The sequence below is a fragment of the Saimiri boliviensis genome, chromosome 18 (assembly GCF_048565385.1).
Source record: "Saimiri boliviensis isolate mSaiBol1 chromosome 18, mSaiBol1.pri, whole genome shotgun sequence".
NCBI classification, from domain to species: domain Eukaryota; kingdom Metazoa; phylum Chordata; class Mammalia; order Primates; family Cebidae; genus Saimiri; species Saimiri boliviensis.
The window spans coordinates 23,916,825-23,941,798 of NC_133466.1; the positions used below are offsets into that span (position 1 = coordinate 23,916,825).

Below are 24,974 nucleotides of genomic sequence, written 5' to 3' on the forward strand. Positions count from 1 at the left end.
TTAGGATTTTTTTTTCTATTTTTGTGAAGAATATCTTTGGTGTTTTGATAGGGACTGCATTAAGTCTGATAAGGATTGAGTAGTATTGTCATTTTAACAATATTAATTCTTCCAATCCATGAGTATAGGATTTTTTTTCATTTGTTTGTGTCCTCATCAATTTCTTTCATCAGTGTTTTATAGTTTTCATTGAAGAGGTCTTTCACCGCCCTAGTTAAATTTATTTCTAGGTGTTTAGTTTTTTTGTGGCTGTTGTAAATGGGATTACTTTCTTGATTTCTTTTTCAGTGAGTTGGTTGTTGAGGTATAGAAACCGTATTGATTTGGTTTTACTCATTTTGTATCCTGAGACTTTACTAAATTTAATTATCAATTCCCTTTTGTGGTGGAGTCTTTAGGTTTTTCTATAGATAAGGTCATGTCATCTATAAACAGGGACAATTTGACTTCCTTCTTTCCCATTAGGATGCCCTTTATTTATCTTTATTCAAATTGCTTTTTCTAGGACGTTCAGTATTATGTTGAGTAAGAGTGGTAAGAGTAAGTATCCTTGTCTTGTTCCAGTTCTTAGAAGAAAAACTTTCAGCTCTTCCTGTTAAATATAATGTTAACTATGGCTTTGTCATATATAATCTTTATTGTGTTGATATGCATTCCTTCTATACCTAACTTAGCTTCTTTCAGTTGGACTGAGAGCTTCCAGTTCCTTTTATATTTCCAAATGCTGTCCATTTCGAATGAAAATGTCCCAGCTCCAAGCCTCATCCAAGTGATGTCAACCTCATCAGGAAGGCAATTCCTATCAAGGGCAAGAGAGGAAATAAATTTTATTATTCATTATGTAAATAATCAATTTGGTTTATGTGTATTAATCAGAATCTTCCTGTACTTTAAATGTGTTTGCGTGTATAAGTAATTCTTTTTATTCTACACTTTAAACTTTAACAAAAACTCTTTCAACATAGGGAGCTTTCAGACATAAAGTCTTGGAAGAGGGTGAGTTGTAGGAGAAATAACTTTTTTTGGTAGAGTCAACAAAACCCAGAAACTAACAGTTGTTTATTTTCATTTCAAGCACAGAACTGGGTAAGTGGCATTCATTCCAAGTTTCTACTTTAAACACTAATTTTAGTTCAATAGTGAATTCAAAGAGGTGAGGTCTCAGGAAACTGTTAACTTCAGTTGCTGGGGAGCTACTATATAGACTCAGGAACTTAGTTTCTAAAGATTAAGCTAAGGAGATTGGGAACTTGACCTTGCTTCCACAATTGATGCACCAGTGTGCCCCGGATGACCGGGCTTTCCTTGCCCAGGAGATCTGTGTCTCAGTTCACCACCTTTTGAAGATCACCATGTGATTATAAAAAGATCACCACGTGATTATAAAAAGTGGAGTTCTTTTCATTGTGGTTTGTGAATTTTAACTACATTGTTTCCTAGAGGATATATTGGGTTAAGATAAGTTATTCACGCCGGGCGCGGTGGCTCAAGCCTGTAATTCCAGCACTTTGGGAGGCCGAGGCGGGTGGATCACGAGGTCAAGAGATCGAGACCATCCTGGTCAACATGGTGAAACCCCGTCTCTACTAAAAATACAAAAAATTAGCTGGGCGTGGTGGTGCGTGCCTGTAATCCCAGCTACTCAGGAGGCTGAGGCAGGAGAATTGCCTGAACCCAGGAGGCGGAGGTTGCGGTGAGCCGAGATCGCGCCATTGCACTCCAACCTGGGTAACAAGAGCGAAACTCCGTCTCAAAAAAAAAAAAAAAAAAATAAGTTATTCACAAAGGTCAACACAATCAACATTTTATTTTGACAGAAGTTGTTTTTTTTTTTTTTTCAATGAATTTGAATGAAATATGTTAGTTGGGTGATAGCAAATGCTGATTCCTACATTTACAGTCCTTCCAATGCATTGGAAGGGAACATATGTCTTTATTACATTTTAACAGTATATAATGTAAAATGTATTATTATTAATCCTGGATCAGAAATCTAAGCACTAGGGATGATATTGTATCTGTTCCATGAATAAATAAGACACAGATTTACATGCTTATGTGGTGATGATAGACATATAAACAGATAATTACAATATAATGTGATAAATTCAATATGCTGTAGCAGAACTTAATTCAATAAGGGGATGTCGAGGAAAGCTTTCTAGACAATGGCCCGAGCTGAGTGGATAACAGCCAATTTCACACAGCTCTGTTCTATTTACTTACCTGGTTTTCCCCAGCCAGATTTCACTCTCTAGTTCACTGATCCCATTTCCCATGAATCATAGTCCTTCTAACCAGATACAGGGACAAATAACTCGATTTTTTAATGTGTGTAACACAAGTAGTACATCCCACTGCCTTAGATACAATATTTTTGATGAAGATAAGGTGCTTGCTTGCTTCAGAAATGAGTCAGGTAATCACTGCAAAGACTTTAATCTTTGAGCCTGTGCTTATTAAATAGTCTCCCTAGTGCTCTAGTAATTGAAAGAAAGTTATATCCTTAATGAGAATTTGTCTAGACTGGTGCATGGTAACTGAAGGAAAACTTAGTGAGTTTAAAATGATGTGTGTTTGCTGCAGTAGAAAGTAATTTAGGAGTCAATTTATTAAAAAACCACTGTAGTCTCTCAAGATTATTTATGCAGATAGGGCACAAAATGCAATTCCCTTCAGATTCTAGTAAATTATATGAGGCCTATTTCATTAGCCTTTCCTTTTTTATATTAAACATTTTCATTTCCTACCATTTATTACATGCATAATGAATGTAAATAAAAAGTACCTTGAATAACATTTTCATGTCTTGATCAAAGTATGAAAGAAAACATTTTATACTGATGCAACAATAAAGGTTAAAAAAACCTACTGTAGTGGGGTTTTTTAATGATATTTCCTAGCAAAAAGCATTTCCCTATTACTAACCTAATATATAAATGATATAGCTGATTTACCCTGTTGCATCATTAAACTCTAGAAAAAAAAAAAAACATCATTTCCGTAAAGCTTTACAGAATTTAGGAAATACTAATACATCAAAAGTGGAGTTAGTTGTCTGTGTTCTACTAAGGTGGCCTATGAGGAATTGGCATTAATTTTTAAATCTCATATTCGTCCTGTGCAAGATAACTTCTACATATCAGAAACATCAAGTTGAGCCTTACATTCTCATCTGCTAATAAGAAATGGAATTATACCTGGGTTCTTCCATTGCAGAGGTGTTTTAAAAATATTGAGGGGAGAGATTAAAATATTTTTCAGTAAGCCTTTCAAAAACATAGAACATAATGATTTAAATTCTTATGTAACCACTGCAATGAGTTTGTTTGCACAACTTAGCACTGAGTTCCAGAACACTGGAAATAGAAGCTATGTTTTATCCAATTTAAGAAGTTGGTAGACACATAGTACTTCTGCCCTTGTTCATATTTTCTGTCAGTGTCACAAAATTTTCAAGTATGTAGGGAAATCCTTGACTTATTACAACTCAGGTCACAAACAACAACACAGATATGGGAACAGTAACAAAAAATAATATAACCTTTGGCTTTAGTTTTTTTTTTTAATTTGCTAACTTTACACAACAAATAAATAATATTTTACATTTTAAAAAATTTTTATTTGCAACTTCAGCACTGAAGGCACTTTTATTTTAGTCTTAGCTACGTTATCATGAGGTGAAAGAAACTTTAGGCAAGATGGTGGAAAAAATTGTATTTTAATTTGTTTTAATCGATTTAACTACAAAGTTCATCATTTACTTGAAGCACAAATTGTAATTCTGATGTTTTCTCCATTTTAAAATTAGAAACACACTAATTAAAAATAATTAAAGAGCATATCATTAATAGCAAACTGCTTAACATTAATACTTAATAGATTTACTATCTAACAGGGTGGAGGAAAGCACAGTGATAAAATTATGTCTTCTCTGGGCAAAGGAGTAACAGTAGGTGTACCACTCACTTGCAATACAACAGCTACATCAGCTCTTGAAGGTACAGCCTGGTCACACATAAGAATCACCTGGTCTCAGCCTCCGACCCTTAGATTTAGAATGGCCTAGGTCAGTAGACCTCAATGTGTTGTTGTAGGACCAAATCCCATCCCAGCAGGGAGTCACCTGGGGTACATTTATAGAAATTCAAATCCTGGACTCCTACCTCAGGCCTACGGAACCCAAAAGTCTAGAGTAAGGTGAGGCAATCTGTGATTTAGTAAGTCTGTCAAGTGATTCAGATGCATTCCAGAGTTGAGAACCACCACCAAGGGTAAGTGCTCTCAAGCTTTCTTTGTATGTCAAAGGGACTTTTGTCAGTCTGGAGAAAATTAGTTTGGAGAATCTTCTTTGTTTCTCACTCCTACTTTGCTTATACCTTTTTTTTTTTAACTTTTTAAATTTATTTATTATGCTTTAAGTTCTGGGGTATATATGCAGAAGGTGCAGGTTTGTTACATAGGTACACACATGTCATGGTGGTTTCCTGCATCCATCACCCCATCATCTACATTAGGTGTTCCACCTAATGCTATCCCTCCCCAATCCCCCACCCCCTGCTATCCCTCCCCTAGCCCCCCACCCCTAAACAGACCCTGCTGTGTTATGTTTCCCTCCCTGTGTTCTCATTGTTCAACACCCACTTATGAGTGAGAACATGCGGTGTTTGGTTTTCTGTTCTTGTGTCAGTTTGCTGAGAATGATGATTTCCAGCTTCATCCATATCCCTACAAAGGACATGAACTCATCCTTTTTTATGGCTACATGGTATCCCAAGGTGTATATGTGCCACATTTTCTTTATCTGGTCTATCATTGATGGGCATTTGGGTTGGTTCCAAGTCTTTGCTATTGTGAACAGTGCCACAATAAACATACATGTATATGTATCTTTATATTAGAATGATTTATGATCTTTTGGGCATATACCCAGTAATGGGATTGCTGGATCAAATGGTATTTCTATTTCTAGATCCTTGAGGAATTGCCACACTATCTTCCACAATGGTTGCACTAATTTACACTCCAACAGTGTAAAAGCATTCCTACACAACAGTGCAAAAGTCTCCACATCCTCTCTGTCATCTGCTGTCTCCTGATTTTTTAATGATTGCCATTCCAACTGGTGTGAGATGGTATCTCAATGTGGTTTTGATTTGCATTTCTTTAATGACCAGTGATGATGAGCTTTTTTTCATATGTTTGTTGGCTGCATAAATGTCTTCTTTTGAAGTGTCTGTTCATTTCCTTTGCCCACTTTTTTATGGGTTTGTTTGTTTTTTTCTTGTAAATCTGTTTAAGTTCTTTGCAGATTCTGGATATTAGCCCTTTATCAGATGGGTTGATTGCAAAAATGTTTTCCAATTCTGTTGGTTGCAGGTTCACACTAATGATAGTTTCTTTTGCTGTGCAGACGCTCTTAAGTTTAATTAGATCCCTTTTATCTATTTTGGCTTTTGTTGCCATTGTTTTGGTATTTTAGTTATGAAGTCCTTGCCCATGTCTATATCCTGAATGAAATTGCCTAGGTTTTCTTCTAGGGTTTTTATGGTGTTAATTCTTATGTTTAAATCTTTAATCCATCTGGGGTTAACTTTTGTATAAGACATAAGGAAGGGATCAGTTTCAGCTTTCTGCATATAGCCAGCCAGTTTTTCCAACACCATTTATTAAATAAGGAATCCTTTTCTGATTGCTTGTTTTTGTCAGGTTTGTCAAAGATCAGATGATTGTAGATGTGTGGCATTATTTCTGAGACCTCTGTTCTGTTCCATTGGTCTATATCTCTGTTTTGGTATCAGTACCATGCTGTTTTCATTACTGTAGCCTTGTAGTATAGTTTGAAGTCAGGTAGCATGATGCCTCCAGCTTTGTTTTTGGGGGTTTTGTTTGTTTGTTTGTTTGTTTGTTTGTTTTTGCTTAGAGTTGTCTTGGTTATGCAGGCTCTTTTTTGGTTCCATATAAAGTTAAGGTAGTTTTTTCCAATTCTGTGAAGAAAGTCAATGGTAGCTTGATGGGGGTAGCATTGAATCTATAAATTACTTTGGGCAGTATGGCTTATACTTTTTAATATGTATTTTGTCACCCAAGTGATACTTCATTGCCAGGAAATTTATAAGAATGTAATTACAAACACAAAAGAATAAAACATCTCTTTTATGTTTTGTCACATTTATAAATCATCTACCAAATATCTTCTGCAATGTATAGATCTTTAGTTTGTTACATAAAACACTAAAAACTTATCAGCTTTATGTTTTTAAGTATATAAATAAAACACACAACTACAAAAGAAATTTATTACATGAAAAATAATTATCAAAAAATTTTTAATACATGGAAATATGTATTTATTAACATAATAAGATATGCTAGTGGCTGTGATGACTACTGTAATATCAAAGGTGAACACAAATGATATTTTATATAGATCTAGCAACAGCAATACAATATGTATATATCTGTAGTTTGTTTTGGTGACCATATTATAGATGTTGCTAGTAATTTTGTAGTTACTCACCTTCATTTGTATCAGAAGAAGAGATTAAAGTTAGTAAAAATAAAGACGTAATTATTTATTTTCCAACTACAAACCTTCTACATGTTATCATGAACTTCAAGGCATTCCAAAGAGGTGAAGGATGCCGGCTGGAGTGAGACCCAGAGGTCTTATTCTCTAAAAGCCCAAGGTCATTCTGCCAGAGTAGTCTTCCCATTTCAAAGACACACATGATCTTTCATATACTGGTTTCAGTAGAAAACAATATAGAACTTATACAACGGGTCCCCAAACTTTGACAGTTAGATTTCACCTGGTAATAAAAACAAAACAAAGACACACACACACACACACACACACACACACACACACACACACACACATTAAACAACTTTTTTACTATACCAGGTTTAAACACCCTATTGAGAATTGTCTCTAACTTAATTCAGGACATTTCTTAGCTTGTCATCCGGTCTCTAGCATACTGTAACTTTGTTAGAACCACCCTCTATTCCCATGACTCCTGCATAGATGAAATCAAGTGGAGAAATTTAAAAACCTGTATCAGAAATATGAAAAGGACATCATCAACAGAGTGAAAAATATCCATAGTAAGGTTTTCACCACCCATAGACTGGTATTACTTCTTGGCTGAGAAAACATTATTCCTCCTTTCTCCTACTAAGTATTTGAAAACATTTTATTGGGAATCAAGAGAGTTTTATGAAATGTCATTTCTTTGCACAATCACCATTTGGGGAGAATCTTCTTTGTCTTTCGCTCCTATTTGGCTTACAGTTTTTAATATGTATTTGTCAGCCAAAGAGACTTTGCTGTCAGGAAATTGCTAAGAATATAATTACACACACAAAAGAGGGAGAATGTCTCTTTTATGATTTGTCACAACTACAAATATAGGTATTTAGTTTGTTGTATAAAAACAAGAGAGTATTTTTCCCCCAAAGCAATGTCCTTCATCATTTCCTTATATCCTGTTATTTAAAGAAGGGGAAGTTTCTATTTCTAAAACAGAAATAGGAAGGACAGAAATCCTTAGCCCTATGAAATGTATAATGAAACCTTCCTTATTCATTCTAGTTTTATTCTAAAAAGTGCTTCCTACTGCTCAACTTGTAATTAGTGCTGTATATTCTATGAGAAGAAGAACAATTTTTGAATAAAGTTGACAAAATCCAATGAAATAATATTCCTTTCTTCTCCCTCCCTTTAATTTTTCCTTCCTCTTTCCCCTTTCCTTCTTTCTTCTTTCCTCATGGGCTTCTATTCCTTCTTTTCTTCCTCCATGGTTTTCTTCCTTTCTCTCTTCTCCAAAAAGGAACTGAGATCTATGTAACAAAGAACATATGCAGTAAGCTTAATAGAATACTACACGAAAATAAGGTCCAAAGAATAAAGAGGCAAATCTACAAAACATGGAAGATTGGTGAAATTACTAACACTTATGTCTGAGATTTCTGGAGACCCATGCAAAGAGGAAAACATTAAAAACCATGTAATTTTCCTGATGAAATACGGTAAAATGTCAACAGATCCACAGGGAGGAAAAGTTTTGCCCTACACTAAATTATAAATGACATTTCACACATATGTCCTTAGAAAGTGAAAATGCTCTGAGAATGCTTAATAGCAAATGTGGATGTGGGTGTCATATGCCTCCTACTCCAAACCAAAAAAAAAAAAAAAAAAAAAAAACCCAGAACTACAACAGCAATAGCAGCTAAGGAAGTAATGTTAAAATGGTAAAGTGGTTCATGTTGCCCAAGGTTTCCAAGATGTTGCTGAGGATAAGAGCCTGTCTCTTTGACAATCCTAGAAGTATCACTTCTCTCAGACATATTTTGTCTCTTGTTCTTAATACAATAGCTTGCACAAAAGTAGAAATTGATTAGGTTAAGATCGTTGTTTTTATTGACATTTCTTCACTTCTGAGTAAATGCCACCAACTGAAGGGTTGAAGTCAGAAAATCTAAAATTAATTAAACTTACCTGTTTGCTAAGAGCTATCATGGGGCTAGGTGTGTGCTAGGTGTATTGCTGTAAATTCAATACACGGTTGAGCAATTTTAGTTGAAATGTGTCCAGTTTGGAAATGGTATTTACCTACCTGCCCACATGCCTTCACTCTCCTAGTGGGATGATTTGCCATCAAATCTCTTCTATCTACCAAGCCCCTGCCTATACAAATGGTCTCCCCACCTTCTGTCCTGCTAAATCAATCCCCTTCTTTCCCTCCAATCTGAAAAGAAAAGACTATCCTTCTCCAAAAGCCTTTTTAGCCTAATCCCACTGGGCTCTATTCATTACTTAAGCCTTTTGGGATGTGAAATGAGCTACAGTGCCTAGCTGCAAGATTTGCAGCATGCATTATTACTCCTTTTAGCTTTAGTGTGTCCAAAGGCTTTAAAACATCCCTGCCTAAGCTCCTGCTCCAGGGAAGAATTCTTATCACAGCAAATACAGCCTGAGAAGCAAGACAAAAGGGAAGAAACCTAGGCAGGGCCTAAGAAGAGAGGCAGAAGCTTTAATACCATGCAAATATCCTTGAGATATCCTTTTTTCTCTCGCTAGAATTCATCTATGAGTATATTTTTATACTCCATCTATGACTTCAAAAATAATAACGGTTGTATCTATATGCTTCTTTTCTCACATGGAACAAAGTTCTCCTAAAGTAAGAATAGCCTTTGAGATTAAATAACCCATAAAAATGGCAATAAAAGCTTGGAAATAGCTTTCCAGGAGGCATCAGTATGTCGACAAGGTAGTGCTATATAGTGTTTCTATGTGATTCTACACTTCTGATTTCAAACAGCCATGTGAATGTGTAATGAAGTTATCTAAATCTGGAGTATTTTTAAGATTTAGAAAATGTACACTCTAGTTTTAATCTTCATAGAGTACCTCTCTAAAAATTAACAATGAATTTCCTTGCAAGAAAAGGAAACTGAGGCAGTAAGAGCCTCAGGTACATGCTTTAGTTATAGAACTTAATATAATGATTCTCTCCGAATTCAATTTTTTAGTAGTTCTGAGATTTTTGTCTTTTAAAAGTAAGTGGTGACTTAACATAGGGTAGTTAATCTTTCATTTTGTCCAGAAGATTTTTATTGTATGTTTGTTGCCTCATCATTTCTTAAAATAAGGAATAGTTTGTTGTAAACCTCTCCTGCTTTTTAATCTGTTTACTGTAAATACAAACAAATAAATTGTGTTTTGTCAGAGAAAGAATGAGTTTGACTTGGCAGAACTTGAAATGCAGGTAGTCCCTTACAAATCCCAAATTTAACATGTAAGATTGGCAATTGGGTAACTATTTGTATGAATTAATAGTCCTATACCATGCTCTTACATTACTGTTAACAATATTAGGTACAAAAATATAATTATGTGAGAATTTTGTAACTATTTTTGAAGGAGTATTTTCTTCAGCTACTCTAAATAACCCAAGACAATATATTTATATTTGCTTTCTTGTGTTAAATTTGAGACAAAAAATGTTGAAAAGATCATCTCAGAATATAAGTTTACATGTCTTTTATCCCTGTGTGTATATATACCTCCATTTTTCTCTGCTGGATAGTGAAAGTGCCACCATGGAGCAGCATTTGAGAATCTCAGAGTAGAACAGTTGGCATTTACTGAATACCTATTATTCTTAAAGATTTGTTTCTATCCTTTTTTCTTCTAGAATAGGGATATGTTTTTAAAAAAATCACTGTCAGTCCTATCTGAGTGCATGCGAGAAGTAGATGTGTAATAAATAGGCTCACTTAAAAATTATTTATAAATGATGTTTAAATGTTTGTTCAATTTACATTTTCTCCAGACTTTAGTATGAATTTCCAGAGAAATTAATGTATCTGGCCTGGTGCAGTGGCTCACGCCTGTTATTCCAGCACTTTGGGAGGTTGAGGAGGGTGGATTACTTCAGGTCAGGAGTTCGCGACTAGCCTGGCCAGCATAGTGAAACCCCATCTCTAATAAAAATACAAAAAATTCACTGGGCATGGTGGCACATGCCTGAGGTCCCAGCTACTTGGGAGGCTGAGTCAGGAGAATCACTTGAACCCGGGAGGCAGAGGTTGCAGTGAGCCAAGATTGTGCCACTGCACTGCAGCCTGGGTGACAGAGGGAGACTCAGTCTCGAAAAAAAGAAAAAGAAAGAGAGTGAGAAAGAAAAAAGAAAGGAAGGAAGGAGGGGAGGAAGGAAGGAAGGAAGGAGAGAAGGGAAGAAAGAAAAGAAGGTATTTCTTCAGGCTCTGTCTTAAAAGAGACATTCAAGAGAGGGACAGGGGAAAAGAATAGCTATAGATAAATGAAGAGTCTAAAATCGACTTCTCCAACATCTGTTTTTAATGAGATACCTTTCAAACAGTTTCCTCATTTAGACATGAGTGCCTTAAAACAGATTATCAGGTAACTAAAAGTCACTTCGGATATCAAAAAGCAGAGCATCATGCCAGTAGCAGAAAAAGATGCCTTATTTGGCTAAGACATGATTTCCTTACTATAGCAGGCACCAGGACCACCTGGAGGGCTTGGTAAAATAAAGATAGCTGGACCCTACCCTGGCGCAGGCCTGACTGCTAAGATGGCTTGCAATGAAGCTGGAGAATTTGCCTTTTGACTCATGTTCTCTCCTGAGGCTGTTGCTGCTTGTCTGGAGAGCAACACTTTGAGAATGTGTCATGGGGAGTCAGGAACATGGAAAACTACCTAGAATATTGTTCAACACATGGCAGGCATTCGGCAGAATGAAGAGACTTGAAATATGATCAAGCACAAGAAAAGAAGAGAGATGTATAGAAGATAGGTTGGTGAATAATGACTCTCTCAACCAACTTTACCCTGGCAGCAGTGATGTTCATTAATCAACCCATTCCCATGATATTTCTGGAGCCTGCAGACAGTGAAACACAGCTAAAGCCTCTTTAATTTGGAATGGCATTAATATTTTTGAAAGCTGAGATTACTGTGATGGTTTCTATCAAAACCTGTGATAATGGTAAAGTTAAAGGTCCTTTAAGATCTGTTTTCATCTACATTTGGTCTGCTCTAAATGTGGGAGTCCTTAAATACAACTATTCTGCATCTGGGAAGTAGTTCATGACCTGAAGCATTCCAGGCTTTCCACATTCTCAGCTACCCTTTGAGTTCTTCATCCCTGTTTTGTTTTCTAAGCCATAGCAAATACGTTTTATATACATATTTAAATAAGATGATCCTTCTGCCCATGTGGAGGAATAATGTAAGATCTAACAATAGCAATTCCAAGGCTCATCTTTCCTTTGGTAAATCACATTTCAGCCTTCGTTAAAGAATGGTGGTAGTTTTGTATGTTTGAGTTACTTTTAACTGTTTGTACAACAGAAGTGCAAGATTTAAATTCTGGAACACTAAATAGACATCTATTGTCCCAGCTCTGTGTTCAGTAGATTGAAGATACTAAACAAACACTCTTTCAGCTTGATAAAAGCACTAAAAGAGAGAAGAACCACCTTCTAAATAGTTCTTAAATTCTTATTAATCAGAAAGCTTTGACCGGTAATTGGAAATTCTCTGGAAACAGACAGAAAGGGATCAGTGTTGGCAATAGCCTGGGGAAGCCATTGGACCTTCTTTTAAAGAGGCAATGAATGGGTAGGTCCATCACAGTACTCCAAAAGGTAGAACCACATCACCTCCCTGCTCTGCAATGGAAGAGAACAGAAATCAAGATGTTTCCAGCCTAAAGGCATATTTTTATGTGAAGATTAAAATCTGAAATAAATAAAAGGCAAGAAACAAGTTAAAGAATTAAAAGCTAAAAGTCTCCAGCTAAGTCTGAAAAAGAGCATCAGGATAATTCAGAGAAATCTTCGATTAAAGCTCACAGTTGAGAGCATGGGAATTGTAGATTTTCAGGGAAAAGAGAGCCTGTGGCCTAAATGTCTCTGATCATACAGAGGTATCTCTGTCTCCACCCAGTGGTTCCTCGCCAATTGACACTTACATGCCAAGGCTACATAGTGTCTCTTTTAAAGCAATCACGACTTCCTTTAAATTAGAGATTGTTAGCTTTTGAATCGAATGAAATATCAAGAACAAAGCAACGTTTTGCAAGGTAAACACTGAAAACAGCCTTTGTCTATGTTGTTGTCTACAAGCACTTTTTAAAAGATGTTCTAAAAAAAGAAGCTGTACAACAGGAGAAACGCTTAATAAATCACAGTGCACCAATGTTGTGAAACTGTCACTCAAAGTGGTTTCTATGGAAACTTTTCACAACATAGAAAAATAGGATTTATAAAACCAGATAACTAAGTGACATACGTTATGATTTTAACTTTGTAAAATAATATATAAGAATGCAAATAATGACTAAAGATATTATATCAAAGTTAAAATTACATTTCATATGATTATAAGTAATTCTACTGATTTGCATCATACTTTAGATTGGAAAATACTTGAAGTTTTATATTAAAATATTAATCTTTTTGGCCGGAATCTCATAGTTTGTTTTAATGTCCACAGCAGTAAGGAACTAAAAGTCCAGCTTATGGTTTTTTCTTTATGTTTTTATTTTTTCTGTATGCTTTTTTCTTTTTTCTCTAGGAGTGGAAACTCATCAATGCCAATTTTCTCTACCGATGGTGGACCTTTTGTCAAATTAAACACAGCACCTGATGGCAGCTTAATACTAACACCCAGGTGAGTCCCAAAACCTGTTCTTAGACTAGTTGTACAGAGATACAGAAGAAGATAGATTGTTGGAGCCAATGAATGCTATTACATACTGGTCATAAAACCTTGAAAGTTATTTGACTTACATTATTTTTTAAGTAATCTCAAACTGTATCTATTTAATATTATCTGTTAACATTTTCTAATCTTAAAATATATAAGATGTTCAAAAGAAATATTCTATATGTAAATTTCTGGCACACTCATAGGGATTTGACGTGTTTTAATTTTATACGCTTTTTTATCCTTAGCCTCACATTAATAAACGATTAAATCACATGGAAAGAAATTGTGAGAACTGGGATAAAACGGGTCCAGTGTTGATCAAACTAAAGAAGGCAGCACAGATTAGCTACCACTAAAAGAGAAGAAAGAGGGAAGAATTCTGATATTCTTTCCTCTTTGTTGGCAAATAGAACATGCATATTAAATGAAGAAGTCTAGACTTCTCGCCATGTCTACGTATTCTCTTTTACTTTTTAATATAAGGTTTACGTTTATAGCCTTTGCTAAGGTTTTAAAAAGCAGCATCTTTTCTGTATCCAAAGAGCTGTTTTAGCTTAGATTAAGTCCTTTCTCCTATTTGGGTGTTAATAGTAATTCTTGTTGAAATTGGCTTCCTAATTTTACAGTACGATTAAAGAACAGCTGTGGGTGGGAAGAACATAACCGCAAGAAGCCGCAGCTACTAACAAGGATTTAAGATACTTTGCTGGTATATTTTGTTTAATGGTAAAAATGAAATTAGATAATTATTCAGTTTTTCGTGAAAAGTTACCATTTCTGTGAGCTTAACCAGTAAAAGAATAAAACTGGTGAAGAAGTATTTTTAGTACCAATGAAAGAACTTTGCAGTTGAATGTTTTATATCAATGTTTGCTGGGCCTTGACTGATATGATGAGTCTCATCAGATATGAAGCAAAGCCTCTGCAAGTGAGAAAGCAGGCTTCTAGATTTCCTTTCCTGTAAGGCGTATCCAAACTTATATTACCGTATTGATCCTGAAGCAGTTTGTATGCTGAGAATTTCTTCTATCTTTCATGTCTTAGACACATTTAAAAATTTGTAAGAAAAAAAATCTTTAAAATCTTTTATGTTCATTATATGCATGCTTCAGAACAGAACTAGTTTATTCTATGCTTATCAGCAAAATGCCAGTATCATTTTCCATTGATGTCACTATTATAATGTATGTTTGTGTTGTTTGAAAGAGGTATCATTTATAGACGTATTTTAACCTTTCATCATGTCAACAAGTCAGTTAATTAAATTTCCTTAATCCCTTCCTTAATCAGCCACATTATATTGGGTTGGCAGAAAATCAGACATATGTTCATTTATTTATTCATTTGGTTAATTGATTTATGCATTTATTATTTATTGCATAGATGATTATGTTTGTAGCTTTATGAAAACTGGTGCTTTTGAAAATGTCCTTAAAATAAATAAATAAATAAAAAATGTCCTTGCACTAGTGATTGTAATAAAAAATAAGTAAAAGAAGGGGATGTCAGGGAAAATTATTCAGCCAGCTATAAAAGTCTACTTACCTATATTCTGATTATTTAACCTATTGTCAGATACATGTAAGACTCAGACCACCATCTCCCATCACTGGGTTAAAAAAGAAAGGAGTTAATTGAGATTTCCTTTGGGGTTTTATAAATGCATGTCGATATGTCTAGATTGATATACATGCATACAACCTCGTTACTAAAATGATAGACTTCCTTATATTTCAATTAAAATTATTCTGTATTCTAAAGAATATGCCAGTCATACGATATGGAGACACACGATTTCAAATAAACTTTATCATATATTTTCCTGAAACACTAAATTGCTTTGATTGGATATATGGATCTTAGGTCTTATTTATGTTGTATTTTCAAAGACCTAAACCACAGTCAGCTGCAGCTAAGTATATAAATGTAAGTCATTGCACTTATATGTGTATTCGCATGTGTAATGCGCTTGTTTTAATGTAGCTGATATTCGCCGTGGTTGCCTTTGGAAATAGTGGGAACAAGTACTTTAATTTCTTGTGTTATGCTGGTCTCTAGTGGCTGGTAAGTATAATGCATTGTAAAGGAAATTTGCTTAGTTTTTGTTTAAAATGGAATTCGTGACATTAAAAAAGTTGGTATTTAAATTTCTAAGCAGGTGATGAGTTTTCAGTAATTTATGCCTAAGCTTTCTTTTATATGTGCTTGTTACGTGTCTGCCTTCCTTGAAAGCAGCACCTGTGACTCATTCATCATTCAATTTCCTGAATGAAGCACACAGCCTTGTACATAGTGTTGGGCACATGATATTGTGGGATTGGCAATACTGAGGCATACTCTGTGTTACTGAATGACGAAAACCAAGATTGGTTCAAGTAAAATAAAAATACCTATCATTTGCAGAATTTCATTGTGTATAAGGCCCTGTAATAGTTTTATTGCAAATATTGCTTTTTATTCTCACAACACTCCAACAAAGTACTATTGCCCCCTTTTTATGGAAGAAGAAACTGGGTCTCAGGGATATTGAGCAACTTCCCCCGAAGTCACAGAGCAATGGTAGAATAAGGGTGCAAACTCACCTCTATTTGACATTAAACTGGGGCTTCTTCAGCTTGTTAATCATTCTCCCTACATTTCGTATACGAGACATTAAGAGGTCCATTTTACTAAAGCAAAAGCAGGATAACCTACACAATGTTTGACTTTAAAGTATTAAGTGAGTAATTTTAAAAATAGGATTGTTCTTCTATTACAGTCAACGGTGTTTACAGGATTCCTTGATTCTGTTACAATGTAACCGTAAATGTAAGTAAATATGTTCTCATACCCCCATTCAAGCATTCTGTTTAAAATTCTGAATGGACTTTGTGTGTCTGAAGTTATTTTACTACCACTCAATTTTCACCATCAGAAATAAATGCTCTTTCTCCAATTATTTGAATAGCTTGTGGAAAAAAACTGGTGGCTCAAGACATCACCCCAAAGATTGTTGGAGGAAGTAATGCAGAAGAAGGAGCCTGGCCCTGGGTTGTGGCTCTGTATTACGACGGCCGTCTGCTCTGTGGAGCCTCTCTCGTCAGTAGTGACTGGCTGGTGTCTGCTGCGCACTGCGTGTATGGGTGAGTGTGACGCCAGGTGTCTCTTCCCAAACGAGGTCGCCACGGCAGGCACTGCCAAGCATCCGATTTTATGCAGACTCACAAAACCATCCCACCGGGGAAGTCCTGCTTTTTAGGACATTATAAACATTCCAATTATTTTCCCATTAATGTCATGTATGAAAAGAGATAAATTTTTAAAAATTATTCTGCATTCGATACATATATTAATGATCCTACATTAGATATAACATAATTAGATCCTTTTACATACATAAAAATAGAAATTTTTGCCAATTCACAAGGTAAGCATTTTTGAGTGTGAAATTAGTATTTATTGTATAGATGTACTGGTTACCATTCCATTTGTCCAATATTTATTGTTAGTAAATTGTCAATATCAGAAAGTATGCTTAGGTAGCCCTCAAATTACAACTATATCGTGCTCTAGAAGTTCATGGATATGCACTTTGTTGTGAATTAGGATAAAAGTACTTAGTTCTTAAGTCAGATCTATTTTGATTGCTACCTATTAACTGAAATTTAGAACTAATATCAAGCATATTTAACGCTGTTTTATACAATAATAAAACAAGATTCACGTTGAATTCTGGCATTTGTTTTGTAGTATTACAGGAGAGACCAGAGTGGTTGGAAGTGGGCGGGAGTAAAGGAGAAAAAAATAAATAATCCTGAGCCCAAGAAAATGTTCATTCTCCTCTTCCACATGAAAGATGCCACCTCTTTAGGTAGTCACATAGTTATGAATTAGGTCAGGAAAAAAGAAGCTTCCTCATAGAAGATGTATGAGCCTAACTTAGGACTCATCTCCTGTCCCTATGCCAGTGAGACATCCAATGAATGGCCTTACCCATGAGGATTAGATTAAGCCTCTCTGTAGCCAGCATCCAGAACCTCTGAGGAAAGAACCATGCGTGCTCAGGCGTGGAAGAGGTAGCCTTAGTTAACCAGGTTACAAGACTTAACTTTCCTTACACCCACACAGACATTTAAGATCCTTGAGTAAATAACTAAAAATTGTCAAACACAGAGATTGTGAAAATTTTAAAGGAGATAGGGAAAGCCAGGTAGAATGAGCATTAACAGATTGTACCTATTCCTAAATACCCATTATATCACAGTAAAAGTAGGCTCAAATGCATAATCCCAGGACTTTGCAAAAAAAGTACCCTCAACTAGATCTCAGGTTTGCCAAATAGCTGGTCTCCAAAGGAGCTATCCACAGCACCATCCCATCTACATCTAAAGCTCTCTCTGATTCTGTGGAGATTATATTACAGCCTCTCCCATAACTAAAGTGCACCCTCTTGACTTCGCTTCCTTCTAATAATCATATTGTAATTTATTTTCATACTATAAAAGTGTCTGTAGAGGCCGTTTTTCCATTCCCTCCTAAGCCTGGCTTTAACCTTTATCTACATATATTGTTTGCTTTGGGCAAGTCACAGATAGTTAACATCTATATCCTAACTGTGTTGCAAATTAAAGCTAGTTTTAGCTAAAGAGTCAGTATTTTCTGTTGCACATATGTAGATCTTAATAAGATAGCAACCTTGCTATATTAACCTTGAATTTGGAAAATTCCTGTTTAATGTTCTTGCTGAACATAGGCTTTCTAAATGTCAATCAGGCTCACGGTAATATTAGTGATGTCTTAATAAAAATTATGAGTTTTACAGATGTACTTCTAATAGATCAATGATAATATCATAGCTTTCCAAACCAAAAATATATGAAGAAAATAGAAAGGCAGTTTTGCCTAATATAAAAACACATGTCCAGTTGCTACCAGAGAGGAGTCCAGATCCAGATGCCAAGAGGGGATTCTTGAATCTCACACAGGAAGGAATTCAGGACGAATTGCAGAGTGCAGTGCAAAAAGATTGTTTATTGAAAGCTCCTAAGTCACAGGGTAGTACATCCTTAGAAAGCAAGAGAAGGAACACCCTTTAAGTTTTTCTTATATGTGGGTCTTGTCTATGTAAAGACTAAACAAAACTGTCTACATGAAAGTAACCTTGATAAAATTTATTATTCTATTGATTTAGAGAAAACAGTCCTTGACATTGCAGTGTGTCAAAGCATAGTTATCTTGAAAGCATATATTGTTATGGATGTTGAGACATCTAGACTTTCCATTGTTATAAGAATATGTCCTTGTAGGTATCTATAGGCTGCTTTCTCGACTGTAAACATTTTATGACTATGGGTCATGACCAGCAAGGAATTTGTCCTGTTAGTCTCAAGAGGTGGCTGAAGTCAAAGTGGTGTTATGTTGGCTCTCCTATGCTCCTGCTTCTCTAACACAATCACATAGGACATTAAAATATCTTTTCACAGTTTCAACTTAAGCACAAGCAAAGGCAAGTTGTGTTAGAATTGTGATGAATTCAAAATTATCCTTACCTACCATGCATTTTGCTCTCCTTAGGCATTCAAAGGAATTATTTTTTTTTCTCTAGTGCCTAAGAGTTTTTCTTGCTTTTTCTACTCATGTCTCTACCAAAGAAAGTTTCTGATATTCTTTTAGATTGTTTAATCAAAAACTGTTTTTATCAGTATGTTAATACTGACTCTTATCTATTTAAAACCCTAATTGTGCTATGAAAAGCTTAATTTCCTAATAAAAAAGAGCAATCCAGATCAAGCAATTTATTGAACTCATGCTACACAAGTGGCTTGCCCTCAGTGTAAACCTTTTCCAGGTGTTTTAACCTGCAGGTGGTTAAATGGTTTAATTGAACTACTCTTCTGTTTAATGTTATCATCAACCCTTCATTTGCATTCCTCAGGCTAAGTTCTCCTGAATGACTCTAAATAAACTTCCTTCTGTTCTTTTTCTCTATTATGGTGTTGTCCTTTTACGACCTTAAAAGAAGGATTTGGTAAAGGGTGGGCCAACCTTGTTGTGGTTTAAAGGGCAAATATGACTTTGAACCAAAGGACAGGACTTCAATCCTATATATGCAGCCAACCACATGTGTGGTTATGGACAAGCAACTTAGTATCTCCAAGTTTCAGTTCCTCATCTGTAAAAAGTTCATAAGGATCTCTATCTTGCTTGTCAGGACAACAATCAGATGCTGCAATGCTTTTGCCTACCACAATTCACTGCAAGAATGTGCAATAAAATGTTTATTGTGTTGCAGTTCCTGGATAGGAAAGCTCTATGAAAGAAGAGGTCAAGTATTGCACAACAGATATTAAGCATATTTATATTCTGAAATTTTTATATTTATATAATTTCAAACATGCATAAAAAATGCAAAAATAGTACATAGAGCTCTTCATACCTTTATTCAGACTCACCAATTGCTTACATTTTCCTCTGTATATTTTATTATCATCCCTTTCTAAGTCAGGAGACTTCTTTTTCTGAACAATTTAGTAGTAGGTTAGATGTGTTTTTATATTCTCAAGTACTCAGTGTATTTTTACTAAAAACAGGGGTATTTCCTACAGAATCACAGCAAATCATGGATATTTAACATCAATGAAATACAATTCTAATTAATTGTCAAAAACATGCTCTTTATTTAATTCATATTTGCCATGTTAGAACCAATTTAGGGTAATGTATTGCATTTGGATGCTACATTTTGTTTCATCTCCTTTAGTCTAAAGTAGCTCCTTTCTGTATTTCTTGTTTTTAATATTTTTGTATACAGGCCAGTTATTAGGTAGGAAAATTCTTCTATTTCGAAAAAATAAAATCAAAGAAAACCCCTTCAAGCTTACTCCTTCATCAGACTTAATATCGTCCCACTCTTTGAGAACTTCTTTTATTTTCTGTCAAAATAAAATGTTCCAAGTTAATCTTGTGCTTTTTCTAACCTAGCCCTCAAGTCAACCTCTTTATATAAAAAAAAAAAAAACAACCCTATTTCTATTTAACTAATTTCAGTTATTTCTGTATTTTGGTAAACATGTTCTTGTGTGCTTATGGCTACTCTGTCCTTTTCCTAAAACTACTCAATGAACAAAGCTATGTTATATACCTATAAATATAAACTCAAAACAATGACTCCAATTCAAATAGAATACTACAGGGTAAATTCACATCTTGTCTTCTGTTTTTTTAACCTCTTGATTTCAATACTAAAAACCATTGTTCCTGTTATCCACAAATTACTGACGTATTTGCTGAAGCCTGGAAAGTCTGGAACACAAAAAGGAGTTTGGTAACTGCTAATTCACAGTGCTGCATAAAGCAGAATCATCAACCAGGATTTAATATTTGTTTTCTGTTCTTTTTTCCTGCTGACATATAGCAAAATGCATAAACTTAAGTATACAATTTGATGCATTTTTTAAAATGCGTGCACCTGTTAAACTGACATTTCCCTCAAGATATAAAACATTCCAATCATCCAAAAAGTTTCTTCATTACCACTTTCTAGTCACTCCCATCCCAGCTTCCAGAAACAAATATTGAGTCATTTGGATGGGCAGTCATACATAGATTTGTAGTCTGGATCACATTCATTGAATAGACATCTACTAAAGATGAAATTAATAATAAGGAGCCTCTTGCTAATAACTCATTCTTTAATTTAGCTTTTCAGAGCAGACCAGAAACATCACATGGATTACCTAGTTTCTTATTGAAACAATTCCTTAAAACATATGTTAACATTCCTTAAATAAATAATTTTGTATATCAGGTATTTGGGGCATACTATTTATACTTTATTTAGTCCTCAATTTATAGTTTTTATACTTTATATATACTTTTATAAATACTATTTATACTTTATTTGGTACTCAATTCATTAAACTGATAAAAGTAATAAAACTTTGAAAATCAACTTTTTAAACAGTTAAGCATTTATAATAAAATAACATTACTTGATACTATAATTGCAATTTAAAATTTTAATTTTTTTGAATGCCTCAAATGCTTTAAGCAGAACACAGAACACATAAATATAGATATAATATATATAAATATATATATTTATATATAATTTAACTCATAAAATATAAGTATAAATATAACTCATAAATATAATTTAACTCACAAAATATAAATATAAATAAAATATTACTATATATTTTTATATATTTATATATTTTTTATATATTTATATATAAATATTTTTATATATATTTATAAATATACATTTATATATATTTATATATAAATATATATTTTATATATATATTTATGTGTTCTGTGTTCTGCTTAAAGCATTTGAAATATATATATAATATGTATATAATCTATATGATATATATATTATATTTTATATAATTAGTACTAATTAAAAAGTACATTCTATTAGTACTATTTTTAATAACATATTTCTAATATATATATTTTATACATAATATATATAAATATATATTTATATATATTTAAATATATATATTTTATATATAAATATATATATTTATGTGTTCTGTGTTCTGCTTAAAGCATTTGAGGCATTCAAAAAAATTAAAATTTTAAGTTGTAATTATAGTATCAAGTAATGTTATTTTATTATAAATACTTAACTGTTTAAAAATTTGATTTTCAAAGTTTTATTACTTATATCAATTTAATAAATTGAGTACCAAATAAAGTATAAATAGTATTTATAAAAGTATATTTATATATATATTTTTATATATAATATATTTTTATATATTTATAAATTTATAAATTTATTTATATTTATAAATATATTTTATATATTTATAATATATTAAATATATATTTATATATATTTTATATATATTTATGTGTTCTGTGTTCTGTGTTCTGCTTAAAGCGTTTGAGGCATTCAAAATGAATTTTAAAAAATTTAAAAATTTTTCAATGCCTAATTTCTACTTAAGCCTACCCTAAAATATACATTTAATGAGTTTAATTTTATTTTTCCCTTTATCTACTTACAGTCTTATCATTCTAGTGAGTTCCGCTTGTAATATACAGTGTTCTTCAGAATGCAGAAATACTATAATATCATTTTAAGATTATAGTAATATTTGCAGATAAGAAAAGAAGAGCATTTTCTTAGGACAATAGAGACTTCTTTTTAAAATTTTATTTGTATAAATTTATAAGGTGCAAGGGTAATTTTGTTAAATGGGTAGATTGCATAGTGATGAAGTCAGGGCTTTCAGGGTATCCATCACCTGAATAACATACACTGTACCCATTAATTTCTTAATATCCACACCATCACCCCCACAGCATCAATCTTCTAAGTCTCTATTATCTATCTTTCCACACTTTATGATCACTATACATTATTTGGCTCCCACTTATAAGTGAGAATATTTGAAATTTGTCTTTCTATGTCTGAGTTGTTTCACTTAAGTTAATAGCCTCCAGTTTCATCCATGTTGCTGCAAAAGACATGATTTTATTCTTTCTACTGGCTGAATAGTATGTCACTGTGTATACATACCACATTTCTTTATCCACTCATCTGTTGATGGACACTTACGTTGATTCAGTGTCTTTTCTACTGTGAATAGTGCTGTCATAAACACATAAATGTAGATATCCTTTTGATATACTGATTTCTTTTCCTTTGGATAGATTCCTTGCAATGGGATTACTAGATCAGATGGTAGTTCTATTTTTAGTTGAGAAATAGTCGTAGACACTAGAAATTCCAAGGGTAAGTTAGTAATATTGACTTTTGGTTAGAGCTTAGATCTTGGATCCTTTTCCAAAATACTTCAAGTTTTAGCTGCTGGTCACCTTTTTAAAAGTTAATATTATCTTACTGTATCACTAAGACTTTTTAGATGTATGTCTTTATTAGAGGTTTTATCAACTTCCAATCTTGTGTTTCCTTGTGAAATTATGTATTCTGTAAGTTTCTCTTGACCCTTATTGTGCAATTCATTTCCATGACACCATTCTATTAGTACTACTTTTAATAACATATTTCTGTTTAGCAGGTATCTCATTATAATTATTAGTGTACTCAGAAATTTTATTTCCTAAAAGTTTCTATCATATCTCTGAAATTACCTCTACGTTGATAATTAATTCATCATCTTGGATTACATTGTTGAGCCTCCTTTTTTCTTAGTTATTTTGCATAAGCACTTATTATACAGAAAAGGAATATTTTAATATTTAGAGTATAAGACTGTAAATATTCAAAAGAAAAAGACCTGGGCAGGGTGAGGAAGACTGAGGAAGAAGAGAGAGAAATGATGTGAATTGGTATCAACCTGACTGTTACGAGGAACCAGTGGTAATGTTCATTTCTTCCTGCTCTTGGATTGCTTACTGTTTTTTATATATACATTCAATCAGATGACATTTGCTGTGCTAAGCATTTTTCTAAGTTTGGGGGATGATAGTGCTATACAGACCAACAAAATCCTTGCACTGATAAGGTTTAGATGACAGGTTAAGGCTGAAAAACATTCAAATAAGTACTTTAGCACTGATGCATACAATAAAGAAAAACAAAAGTAGTATGAACAGAAAGTATGATAAGAGCAAAAAGGTTGTTTTCAATACAGTGTTTGGAGAAAGCTTCGCAATTGAAAATGGAAGGAAAAATCTAAAGAAATGAAGGAGAATGTTACACAAACCTCGTGGAAGATGACAGCAAACTGTGATGCTCTGGGGTAGAAGTGAGGTAGACTTATTCCAGACATCTCAAGAAGCCCTGGTGCTGTTGCCCAGAAAGGGATTGGCAGAGAGGCACTGACGAGTCTGGAACTATGGATTGAGCCCTGGAGAGAACTCAATAGGCTATGGTAAATAGGATGAGGGACCATACAGAGGGGTGAAGAGTGACATTATCAAATGAGGCGTGTGAAGATGGGACAAAAGTTGGGAGGAGCAAATGTGAAATCAGGGAGACCGGTTAAAACCATAGATGAAGAAGCTGGGGAAGTGGCTGGATCTCATCAGTAAGTTCTGATGGGAGAGTCGTCCACATTCATTAATAATTAGGGATATGGAGTAAGGAAAAGAGAATGGAGTGAGTGTGGATATCATTTACTGAGACAAAGAAAACAAGAAGAAACAGGATTGGAAAGAGAGTAAGAGTTTTATATATTAAGTCTGGGACTTCCTATTAGACATCCAAGTTGGTATCAGCCAACGATATCAGCATATGGACATACAAATCTAGTTGTAGAGAAGAAGTCAATAATTAAAATACAAATTTAGGAGTCTAAATTAGTTCGACCATTGTGGAAGACATTGTGGCAATTCCTCAAGGATCTAGAACTAGAAATACCATTTGACCCAGCAATCCCATTACTGGGTATATACCCAAAGGATCATAAATCATTCTGCTATAAAGACACATGCACATGTATGTTTATTGTGCCACTGTTCACAATAGCAAAGACTTGGAACCACCCAAATGCCCATCAATGATAGATTGGATAAAGAAAATGTGGCACATGTACACCATGGAATACTATGCAGCCATAAAAAAGAATGAGCTCATGTCCTTTGCATGGATGAAGCTGGACATCCATGTCCAAAACATGGATGAAGCTAGAAACCATCATTCTCAAAAAACTAACACAAAAACAGAAAACTAAACACCACATGTTTTCACTCATAAGTGGGAGTTAAACAATGGGAACACATGAACACAGGGAGGGGAGCATCACACACTGGGGCC

The 24,974-nt window shown here is 34.0% G+C and overlaps 1 protein-coding gene across 1 annotated transcript in view; it reads left to right on the forward strand.

Moving 5' to 3' along the window:
- TMPRSS15 (transmembrane serine protease 15) overlaps positions 1-24,974 on the forward strand; it is a 114,052-nt gene that overhangs the window by 77,287 nt on the left and 11,791 nt on the right. The window contains exons 19-21 of the mRNA XM_003934328.2: positions 13,118-13,213; positions 16,011-16,060; positions 16,200-16,374. Of these exons, the coding sequence (XP_003934377.1) occupies positions 13,118-13,213; positions 16,011-16,060; positions 16,200-16,374 (321 nt within the window). The remainder of the gene's footprint in view (positions 1-13,117; positions 13,214-16,010; positions 16,061-16,199; positions 16,375-24,974) is intronic.